At 48.4% G+C, this 12286-nt stretch overlaps 1 protein-coding gene across 1 annotated transcript in view; it reads left to right on the plus strand.

Moving 5' to 3' along the window:
- The window catches only part of Srl (sarcalumenin), a 42789-nt gene extending 41507 nt beyond the window's left edge, over window positions 1–1282 (plus strand). The window contains exon 8 of the mRNA XM_059269618.1: window positions 187–1282. Coding sequence (XP_059125601.1) covers window positions 187–998 — 812 coding nt within the window. The 3' untranslated portion in view covers window positions 999–1282. The remainder of the gene's footprint in view (window positions 1–186) is intronic.
- Window positions 1283–12286: the final 11004 nt, after the last annotated feature.

Below are 12286 nucleotides of genomic sequence, written 5' to 3' on the forward strand. Positions count from 1 at the left end.
GTGTGGGTCAGGCTGTTCTTGATTAAAGGTTGACAAAAAGCAAGAGATAATGCTCACTGGTCTCTAGAAATCCAGGAAACTGCCAATGCTATGACTTTGTTCCGCCCACGTAAGGGTCTGGTACTGGAGGGAGGTGCAAAGGTGTGTGTCCCACTCAGCCTGACTTCTCATTCCTGTCTCTCCAAGGCTACCCCTTCAACGACGTGTGCCAATGGTTCATCGACAGAGCCGACCTCATCTTTGTTGTTTTTGATCCCACCAAGTTGGATGTGGGGCTGGAGCTGGAGACACTCTTCCGCCAGCTGAAGGGACGGGAGTCTCAGATAAGGATCATTCTGAACAAGGCTGACAACCTGGCCACACAAATGCTCATGCGGGTATACGGAGCTCTCTTCTGGAGCTTGGCCCCTCTTATCAATGTCACAGAGCCTCCACGGGTTTATGTCAGCTCCTTCTGGCCACAGGACTATAAGCCTGACACCCACCGGGAACTGTTCCTCAAAGAAGAGATCTCTCTCCTGGAAGACCTGAACCAGGTGATTGAGAACAGATTAGAGAACAAGATCGCTTTTATCCGCCAGCATGCCATCCGTGTCCGAATCCACGCTCTCTTAGTTGACCGCTATCTGCAGACTTACAAGGATAAAATGACCTTCTTCAGTGATGGGGAACTGGTTTTTAAGGACATTGTGGAAGATCCTGATAAATTCTACATTTTCAAGACCATCCTGGCAAAGACCAATGTCAGCAAGTTTGACCTTCCCAACCGTGAGGCCTACAAGGACTTCTTTGGCATCAACCCCATTTCCAATTTCAAACTCCTCTCTCAACAGTGCTCTTACATGGGGGGTTGCTTCCTGGAGAAGATTGAACGGGCCATCACCCAGGAGCTCCCCAGTCTTCTGGGGAGCCTTGGGCTTGGGAAGAATCCAGGTGCTCCTAACTGTGACAAAACAGGCTGTGGTGAGACCCCAAAGAATCGCTACAAGAAGCACTAGTTTGTGTGTAGCCATTTTCGGGTCCCCACTGGCGAATGAGCTTATGTCCTAACTGTCTGAGAAGTCCTGGTTTATTAACCCTTTGAGCCATACTGGTGACAATCAGTCTGCATTGGAGATTAGGGAGTTCATTGAGGCCGGTGAATCAGGGAAGGAACAAGGGTTCTAGGGAGGAGAGTGGAAACTGTGAATTATAGTGTGCTTGTCTTATTGCTTCGTTAGAAGGCCCGACATGGGCAAGCCAGGCTTCCCTTGTTTTTCCTGGGTCTCGTCTTGGAGGGACAGAGAGCAGCTAACTTCTAATGACTACTCAGATAATGAGGGTCAAATAAGCCAACCTCAGTCGAATTCCCAAGTACTAGAGGGTTTTCAGGTCAGTGAGTGTCAACTCCTTTCACACAAATCTTCTGTCCGTTCCCTCTGCCTCTTTGGCTCCCTCCTACGCTTGGGCTGGCTTTCAGCAGTGGACAGTCTCTTGAGTCTGATCTTCATGAATTCTGAGCCCAACCTTGGAATCTTCTCCATCTTCCCAACCGGTAGGGCATCCAGAACACTAAAACAAGAGTTTTCTGATTAGGATGCTGATCTGCTACCCCAAGTATCATTTCATTGATGTCTCAGTTGGAGAGCTCAGACACTTAGTTGGCCCTAAAAGGAGGGTGAGTGGGTGATGTACTCAAGAAGTACTTTTCCTCCTGAAAATGGCTTACATGAAAGTACTGGAAGGGCTCAGGGGTTAATTGGTTTGCAGTGTGTCTTTGTCTGTTGCATGTCTTGGAAAACTCAGATCACAAAGGTGTTGGTTTCAGAAAGGACAATGGGGACCTTGTTCCTGGTCCTTGGAGGCTTCTTTGGAAGCCACTTCTCCCAAGTTTCAGGGGAAACTGTTTCTACAACTTCTTTGTGGGAACCCTTGACAGATGACATGTCTCTCTTGGTTCTCAGGACTGTGGCTTCTCCTTCTCCTTCTTCTCCATTCCCTGATGCACCAATACTTCCATCTGAGAGAAATTCCCTAGACTCAGAACCAGCCCCAGCCCCTTGGCATTGGTGGCACACAAGGTCTGAGGTTCAGGTTCCATCTGAACTTCTGCAGATATCCACTGAATGCAGTCAGGACAGCCAGGACCTTCACACACCAGTGAGTGTGCATTTATGTGTCCACTGTACAAGAGAGCTAGGGCATGACAGACTTGAGGGCACAGAGAAAGGACTCCTCAGTCTCGCATGGCAGACATACACTGCCGCCTTGGAGCACATGGGAGCCAGAAGCCCTGGGAGGATGAAGAGCAGGCAAGGTGAAGGTCAGGCTGTCTTGAGGGCCCTTTGAGCACAGCCAACTGCTTTTCTTTGGGAGCAAGCTGTCCTGAGGACCTTGATTGTGAGGCATGAGTTGGGATCCACCAGTACCTGTGAGTCATCTGGAGCGGAAGGAAAGTGGGGAAGGAAGGAAGGAAGGAAGGAAGGCTGAGCCCGAGTCGTTCCTTCTGAGGATCGTGTAGGGAGTATAAGCAGATTGGTCATCAGTGGGGGCTATATAAGGAACTTCAGTTTAGGAGTTCATGTCTCTCTGATACTTAGCTGTTCGGCTATAAGGAAGCTGCTGCTTTGGCTCTATGTAGGGCCCAGGACCTCCCACAAGTCAAATGCTCCAAAGCTGCCAAGACACTGTTTCCAAGGAGTGAGTTCCTTTCATAGGGTCGTCTACTCAGGTAGATGAGCTGCAGTCTGTCTTGGATTTTTTCTCATTAAAATACACACCCAACCCTCAAACTCCGCATCCCTCCATCACTTGCTCTCTGGAGAGACTGTCCTTCCACCTTTCTCGTTCATGCTCCTCATGCCTGAGGGCTTTGTGTAGCAAATCTGGTTTTTCTCAGTGCAGTCAGAGAGTCGGGGAGCAAAGCGGACCGTACGGACCCTGTCCTAGCTGTCAGTGCCTGCATGCCTGGGGAAGCAGGTGAAATAAGGCAAGCAAATTCATATTTGTATTTGGGGGAGGGCACCTTATCGGCATTTCCTTCCATTTGGATTTTCCTCCATCCTTTTCTCCTTTGTCTCCATTCTGTTCCCCTTCTCACCCCCTAATTCACTTTCCTCTCCTGCCCATGGGCTGCTGATGGGCCAGCACAGAGTTTAGCACCCCTTCTTTGCCCAGCTCTGCAGAGATGGGTTCTGACTCTAGGAGGAGGGAGTTTCATCCCAGGAGAAGCCTGAGATCCAGGGATTTCCTGAGTGGAATCCATGTAGGTGCCTGAACAGCGGCCAACCTTTCCAGTGTTCTTTCCACTCTGGTTTCGTCAGGGAGAACGTCTCAATAAAGTTCCAATCTCTCTTCAACACCTTGTCCTTCTTGTCTCCAGCCAGGTCAGTCTCTTGGCTTCCATTTATCTAGTACAGCATACTCACGTTCAAGTTTATAAGCATTCGCCCTTGTTTTCACATGTCTGCTGGCGCCCCTTCTGGGAGCTCCTTCTAGCACCTAGCTTCCTGGGTGTGGAGGAGAATTCAGTCCTCAGCTGGCAGAGAAGAAGCCAAGGCCCACTGCGTATGGCGGGAAACCCAAAGGGCTTCTTCCTCTGAAGCGCCTTAGTTCGTTACTTCCAACACCCAGGGCAGTGTCCCTTTTGAACAGGGATCACTTGATGTTTCCGTTCCCAGGTCCTTCACAGAGCAGCTCAGACAGTGACACCCACAGGCTCATTTCCTCTACCTTACAGCTACCTCATGGTCTCCATGGCTGTGATGAGGAAGGGTCTGCCAGAATGGTAAGATGGCCACCTTTCTCTAATCCAGAAATTGGCCATCCCTCTACAGGTGTGTACATATGTATTTTGAACATGTCCCAATGCCTTGAGCCAGTACTCATCCCACCACATTTCATTGTTTTTGGTGTCCTGATCAGAGTAGGGCTCCTTTAATTTGGAAGCTTTCTGCTCTGGAATCCTCCCAAGAGGTTTCTTATCATGGTTTAAGAGCTAATTTGAAAGGGAAAGACGTGGAAGGTTGGAAAGAACCTAAAAGGGAGAGCAGGACACACAGATGTAGGCCACACCCATACAGTTATGCCAGGAAGGGTCCAGTCAGTGGCCAAGGCCAATGTTTCTGGGTTCTCTGGATCAGGAGGGGCTGAGCTTAGGGCCAGACAAGTGGGCCATGTTCTCCCACACTCACCTGATCTAGGGAATCTTTGAATAAGTGAGCATCCTGACCTGCTCGCCTGCTGCAGTCTGAGCACCCGACCTGCTCGCCTGCTGCAGCCTGAGCACCCGACCTGCTCGCCTGCTGCAGCCTGGGCCTAGGCCAGAAATACAGAGCTTTGCCCTGGAAGAGGGAAGGCAAGCAGCAAGGTCTTCTTCAAAGAGAAATATAAGCTTCAGATTCATGCTGTTCCACAGCTCAGTGCTGCCGTTATTGGAATTGGGAAAGAAACAGAAAACAGAGAAGGCAGAACCACTCAAAACATAGGAAATGTGAGGGATGTGAGTGCAAAGAATATGTGTAAGGACATATGTAGGTGTCCTCTACATATGGTTACATATATAAGGGACATGGGAAAACATTCAAGTGAAGTCTGAGGGAGTGGAGAAAGGTGAAGATGTGTGCTTTTGTGGCCCAAAGATGCCTAAGTGTCTAGTACGGTGTCAGATACACAGTAACCGTTCACTTGTATGCTACTGGAATGAATAAGTAGATGCTGGAGGAGAAGGTGACTCTGTGTGTGTGTGTGTGTGTGTGTGTGTGTGTGTGTGTGTGTGTGTGAGATTCTGGATGGCCCACCCAGAATGGAGACCCAAGAAGAGGCATTCAAGGAACCCCTGCCTTTGCCGGTGTGTCTCAGCCTTAGAAACCTCAGATACTGGCAGTATTTAATGCCAATTCCTCCTCGGTGACATAAAGCTTGGGCTTTTTCTAATACAAAGAAAGTGTTCTCTAGAAGATCACAAAGGCAATAAGGAGGAGGCAACAGAAAAACAAACTGCCTAGTGACCTGGAACTGTACACAGGAAAGGTGTGTTCAGCAAGCTGTGCCCACCTCTTGTCCTAAGGATAAACTCTGAAGCGTAAAGGGACTTTTCCTACACCTGCTTGCACTCTGGGATGTAGGCTGTTTACCTACAATGTGTAGAGGACCCAAAGTGGGGACTGGCCACTAGGAAAAGGGCGTTTCTAGAGTATTTCCTTTGTGCCAGGAAGTGGGCTTCAGCCCTGCAGGCAAAGCACCCTTATGGCTAACGAAGATGGGCTAATCATGCTGTCTGTGTCTGGTGTGATGCCGGCTTTATGTGCGCTGTTTAATTGAATCCTCACAACCCTGCAGGGAGGTCGCTGGCTAGCAGAGCTCAGCACACAGATTGTAGTCACACTGCCTGGAATTGATCCTGGGCTTGCTACAAGGTGGTCTTGGGCAAATGACTAAAGTGTGTTTCAGTTCCCTCACTCATAAAATGGAGACAGTGACTGTTCCTCCCTTATGGGGATGTGGTAGGGAGTAAATGGCTTGGTTCGTGCGATGTGCTTGACTTGACATAGGACACAACTCACAGATAGTACTTAGTAAATTTCAGTCATTACTACTATTGTTAGGCATTTTTTTACCGATGAGACTGATAGCCAAAGTGGCCAGGATGAAGGCATATGTACCTGGGAGGGCTGGGATGCTGCCCAACACCCAGCTCCCTGCATGGCTCACACTAGGTTATTTGCTCAGGGCCACATTAGGCAACACTGATTTTCTGACCCTAAGCCTTCTTTACAACCTGGAGAAGATTTGGTTGAGTTTTTGAGTGCTCATTCACTACTTTGAATCTTTTTATTTTAAAATTTGTTTATTTATTTATCTGGTGTGTGTGTGTGTGTGTGTATGTATGTATACATGTGTGTGTATGCCTGCGTGTGTATGCATGCTCATGTATGCACGTGGACAGTTTTTGAGAGTCTGTTCTCTTCCTCAGCCATGTGGGCTCCAGGGACTGAACTCAGGTTATCAGGCCAGCACACAAGTGTCTCCCCTGGCTGAGCCAGCCTGCATCCCTACTATAGTCTTCACTTCTTTGTTAAAATTATTATTGAAAATAGATTTTTATACAATATATTCTGATTACAGTTCCCCTCTCCAACTCTTCCCAGATCTTCCCCACCCACCCAAATACATACCATTTTTTTTCTCTCTCTCATTAGAAAACAGACAAGCATCTAAAAAATAATAAGATAAAGTAAAAGCAAATAAACCAGAATAGGAGAAAACAAACAAACAGAAAAAAAATCACAAGAAACACACACATTAGGAAAAGAGAGCTGGATGTGGTGGCGCATGCCTTTAGTCCCAGCACTATGGAGGCAGAGAAGCAGGTGGATCACTGTGCATTCAAGGCCAGGACAGCTAGAGCTGTTACACAAAAGAAACCTTGTCTCGAAAAACAAAACAAAACACACACACACACACACACACAAAATAAACAAACAAACAAACAAATAAAAAAATAAAAGAGAAAGAAAGATCTTTTTGAGACAGAATCTCACTATTTGGCTCAGGCTGACCTTGAACTTGCTATGTATCCTGGTCTGTCCTCAAACTCATGGTCTTCCTGCCTCAGCTTCCCAAGTGGTGGGATTCTAGGTGTGTGCCACCAGGTCCAACTCTATTATAGCCTTATCAACACCGGTTTGTGCTGGCCTGGAGCCTAAAGTCATGGTATACAGTATATACTTCTCAATGACTAATAAAGGTGGCTTTGTGCTGCATGTGGTGGCTTGTGCCTATATGCCCAGCACACAGGAAGTCATAGTTTGAGACTCTCAAAAACAAACAAAAGATTATTTTGTGAAGAGTATGAAAATATTTGTTATATTTCCATATATTCTAGTGCTAGTGATTTTCTCAGCATTATTTCAAAAGATTTGGAAGTTTTTCAGATTTATAAGGTATAATTTCTGTCTTGGGGAAGTGGCTACTTACTGGGAAACCCAAGGCACAGGAGAGGCAGTGATTAGGGAAGTCCCCAGGAATACGGCGACATTTTTCAAATCACAGTATCAGGACACAAAGTCTAACCCAAGATTTTCTTACCTGTTTGTTTCAAGATGAGGTCTTGCTATCTTACCAGGCTGGTCTGGGCTGCCTGGATCAAAGTGATTTTCCTGCCTCCGTCTTCAAATATTTCCCCTTTTTCTCATTTGTAAAGAACCAATGAATTGAAACTGTTACATTTGTTTGAACGGTAGTATATTACCTTTGTTGAAAAGAGTATTTTCATCAAATCAGGACTCTTCAGAGCCAGCCAGAACACCAGAAAAGGTGATCAAGCTTGGGGAGGGAGATGGCTGGACAGGATTGGTAGGTCAGCAAGGAGGAAGAGGGATCCTGGGGAAGAGGAGCGTTTACACACACACAGGAAGGTGAATCCTTGTGTGGCAGTGACAATGAAAGGGCAGATCAATCAAAGCGAGGAACCTGGGCTTTACATGTGAAAGTCCAGGGAGTCTAGGCTACTTCAAGCTGCTGGGCAGAGAACAGCACCTAGAAACGGAAGATCCAGCGGGCAGCCCATGGATCTGCTGGGTGGGATATGTTGGGGGTCTCTTATCTTCCCACTCCTAAGAGCTGGGGATGTGGATGAGAAACTCTGTCCACCAGCCTGGCCCTGTGTGGCAGCCCCGATTAGACCTCGACCCACAGGGCACTAGGGAGACCCAATCCATGTCCCTTTTCCGGTTCCTTGTGACATTTTGGGATATTGCATCTCGGGCAGCCAGTTAACAGGTGGCAGTGTTTGCGAAGGCACGGATATGATGTGTTGGTGCTCCTGCGGCCCTGTGAGGACACAGGACTACTGTTGGTCCTCCACCTCCCTATCTCACGGGTGGACAGGGCAGGGAGACGATGCACTTCTGGAAGGCACGGGATGCAGCTGGAATCCTCGATGTGGCCAAATCTGGTTCCTCTTCCTAAGACTGCCGGGTCACTGGCTGTACCTGGCCCTGGCCTTCTTCCCCAGCGTGCTCCTATCTTATGAGGAAAGCGAGGCCAGTTCTGAACCAGGGTCCTGAAGGCGGGGAAGTGGGGCTCCGGACTGAACTTGGCCAGTCTCTCACCCTAGCTTCTTCCACACAAACAGGTCTTCCTGAGGTGGGGGTCACCACCTACCCAGCAGTCACTCGGCCCGGCCCGGGGCCTACAGGCACAAACCACCGCACGGGCTGCAAGGGGGCCTCAAACAGGCAGCCAGGCACGAGTTTGCTGCGCACGCGCACGACCGCAGGGCTCCACCCTGCCCCCTAGCGGCCTTCTCTCGACGCTTCTTGTGCTGGCACAGGCGCATGCGCGGACGCGGAAGCCGGAGCGGCGCTTCCTGGAGGAGCTGCGCCGGGTCTCGCGTGGGCGGTGACCGGGTGCCCCGGCGAAGAGGACTTGGAGACTCCAGGTCCCTTCAGCTCCTCGTGCCCGAGCCTTTTCTCGTGTCCGAGCTCTAGTGGGGCGCGAGGTAGCTGCACGCCATCACCTCACCGACCTGCCCGTGAGGCGGAAGAGGCGGACGCGGCTGTTCCTTCCAGGGGGACACCGAGGAGCCCGGAGCCGGCCGAGTCACCCAGGGGACGAGACGGTGTGTGTCCTGAAGGCTGGTGCTGCTGAGTCTCTGCCTTTCTGAGGCTGCTGTACTGTACTGACTTTGAAGCCCTGAGAGGATCTGGAAAGTTCTGCGTCAGGACCCAGAGAGGCCTTGTACTTGCCGAGAGTTTTGTGCTTGCTGTTTTTTAGAAGGATATTTTCTCCAGGGCCAGCCCCCAGGTACAACAGGAAGTGAAGATTTTAGGAGCTGTCCCAGGATTTTCCCCCACTTCAGGGTGAGGGGACGCTACCCTGGGTGATACTGATGAAAACGGCAGCCATAGGCTACCAGGGCTAATGTTGTGGTTGGAATGGAATTATTTGTGCTCTTTCACCCCAATCACTAATTTTAGGAGCTGAAAGGACTTAAGAGATCCTGTAGTAGTTTCCTCAAGAAACCAGCACTGGCTGTGGTAGCCAATCATTTTAGTCACAGCACTAAAGAAAGAGAAGGCAGAATTGGGCAGATCTCTGAGTTTGAGGCCAGCCTATCTGCATAGTGAATTCCAAGACAGCCGGACTACATAGAGAGCCTGTTTCAAAATAAATGAATAGGTAAACAAAAGAGAAACAAAGAAGCCTTGGAATAGGCAGGGAGCACTTGATTAACACGCGAGGCCCAGGATTCTACTCCCAGCACCCTCTGTAAACCTCCCCATCAGAATATAACATTATTAGAGTCTTCTTGGAGCAAGTCCCGTGAGAGATCCGAACTCAGAGCCCTTTGTATCTTTCAGCAGGGTTCAGGTTACGGTCATTCAGAAGGCAGAGATTTCCCCAGCATTTCCCAGCACAGAAACAAGTGTAGCTTCTCTGTGCAGCTCGGTGGAGAACGCTGACTCCGTACTTTGCTTCCTTGGTTATGTTAAAACCTGGGGCAGGGCCTTTGTGGTCAGAAAGGAACGGATACACTTTTTCTCTGTGTAGCCCTGGCTGTCCTGGAACTGGCTGGCCTCGAACTCACGGAGATCCGCCTGCCTCTGCCTCCTGAGCGCAGGGATTAAGGTGCGGGCCTCCACTGCCTGGCTGGCATCTGGTATCTTAAAGCCTGAGAAGAGGAAAGCCCTTGGGAAGGGGCTAAGGGAAGACACACTGCAGGGAAGGAAGGAAGCTGCCCATCCTACCCTCTTCATTAGTGAACTTGATGCCTCTGTGCACATTTCTTTCCTGGCCTTAAATGAACAGAATACCCAGCAGGGACAGGGAATTATGGCACATGAAGCTGTGTAGTCCAACTCATTCTATAGGCCCGGAAACAAGAAACTGCCCCAGGGTCATAGAGCAAGCTAGTGGTTACGCCTTATTAGGTCCAGCAGGAAACAGATGGCAGGCTGGGGACAGAGCTCATTTGGGAGAGTGTTCCTGTGGCATTCAAGACTCCTTCGGTTTGATTCAGAACTCTGGAGGTAGAGAGGCAGGAGCATCAGAGTTGAAAGTCCTTTTTGGCTGCAGATTGAATTCAAGGCCAGCCTGGGATACATGGCTACAAGAGATCCTGTGTGTGGGGGGGGAGGTGGGTGGGGAGAGAGGCACGTTTGAATTGGGTAATTTGAGGAAAGGTATAGGGAATGAACTGCAGTAGTAGAATATTCTGGGGTTAGTAATAATGGGATCTGAACCACCCGTTCTTCCAGAGATAGAGAAGCTGTGTAGAATTGCACAGTAGAGCTGGGACTTTTGAGTCAAGGGATAAGGAAAGGAATTCGATGAATAAAAACAGTTCTCACTCCCTCCTTGTCTGTCAAGGCTGCCCATGAACCAGATAGAATCAGAGGTTGAGTAAGAGAGTCTTGATGTAGTTCAAACAGAACATTTCTAGAGTACAGAACTGGGTGGAAAAGGAGGCAGATACCCTGAGGGGGCAAAGACACCTAGCATAACATTTGATCTAATAAAAAGGTTGCATTTGTGTGTATACATTTCTTTAGCATGTAATGTCAAGCATGTCCATTGTATTTTCCCATAAACTGGATTTTCTCTATTTGACCGATTAAAAACAAACCTGACCACTGAAATAACCTGTGGGATGGAGATCTACCTGAATAATTAAGCTGACATCTGTCTGCCTTTCTAGAATTTTGCATTCTCATGGTGGGTTCCCTGTGAATGTAGAACGAAAGAGCGAGCAAGAAGCAAGCAGATATCTTAAGTGGCAGCGATCACCGAGGAGCTTTTGCTGTGCTTTTTGTCTACTTGTGGGACTGTTCTAGAGCAGCTACAAGGACAGGCCATCAGCACAAAGTTCCCGTGGATTGCTGTCTCCCCCGCTGGTCTCAACAGGCCACCTTCTTTAGATTAAAAGAGCAAGTGTGGAAATCTGAAGGAATATCTTGGATTTCTGTTTGGCTTTCCTATGTCAGAGAGCTTTAAAATGGAATTGAAAATGTCTCTGCCTGGAGCCATCCTTACCCACCTCCTGATTCCCGAGTTCCCCAGGATCTGGGCAGGAGCCCAGGGTGCTGCCTTCCTCTCTGCTCAACTCCTACTCGGTGTTCCACCCACAGGCTCAGTTTGTTAATTGCATTGCTGGTGCTGCTGGAGGAACACGGAGTTCTTCGGGGATAAGCAACAGCCAGTTTGGTGGGGAGTTTCACCAGCACCCCAACATGGTGTGTTATAGGGACAAAAGCGTAAAATCCTTGGGCTCCTCCCGTGCTTCCTCTTCAGAATCTTTATTGACCTCTTCCTTCCTAGAAGGCTCAGGAACCTTTCTTCTGTGGTCCTGATCTCCGTCCTCATCGAAGGAAGTAACAGGGTTTGTGGACTACATGCCTGGCACCCTGCTAGATGCTCCCTAGCCAGTATTTATTCAACTCCATAGCAGTCCATTATGTAGAAAGTAGGGACTTCACCTAGAGAACTTAAAAAGTTATTTATTTATATTAAGGAAATGTATTTACATGTGTGTCTGTTTGTACATATGTGAGTGAGTGAGTGTGCATGGGTGCCTGGAGAGGCCAGAAGAGGGTATCGGATCCTTCAGATCAGGAATTAGGAGTTCTGAGCTGTTCAACGAGAGCCGTCTGGACTACCAACTCCTGCCTAGGGAACATTCTTTAAAATTTAAATTTCAGACATTGTAATTTAATTTTTTATGATTTTGAGAATTCATTGACGAGTACATTGTATTTACATCATTTCTATCCCTCCCCTTTCCTCACTTTAACTCCCCCTGTGATCACTACCACAACTACCTCCCCCTCCCTTCGCCCCTCCCTTTCTGCTCCTCCTCTCTCCTCCTACTCTCCCTCCACCCTTCCCTCTCTCTTTACACACACACACACACACACACACACACACATACACACACACACATACATACATACACACACACACACACACACATACACATACATACATACACACACACACATACATACACAAACATACATACACACACACACATACATACACACACATACATACACACACACACATACATACACACACATACATACACACACACACATACATACACATACACACACACACACACACATACATACACATACATACATACACACACATACATACACACACATACATACACAAACATACATACACACACACACATACATACACATACACACACACACACACACACACACACACACACACACACACACACCCTACTGAGTCCATTATAGAAAAATTTGAAAGCCACAGACAGTAAGGGCAG

This window comes from Peromyscus eremicus, chromosome 8a (genome assembly GCF_949786415.1).
Source record: "Peromyscus eremicus chromosome 8a, PerEre_H2_v1, whole genome shotgun sequence".
Lineage (NCBI taxonomy): Eukaryota > Metazoa > Chordata > Mammalia > Rodentia > Cricetidae > Peromyscus > Peromyscus eremicus.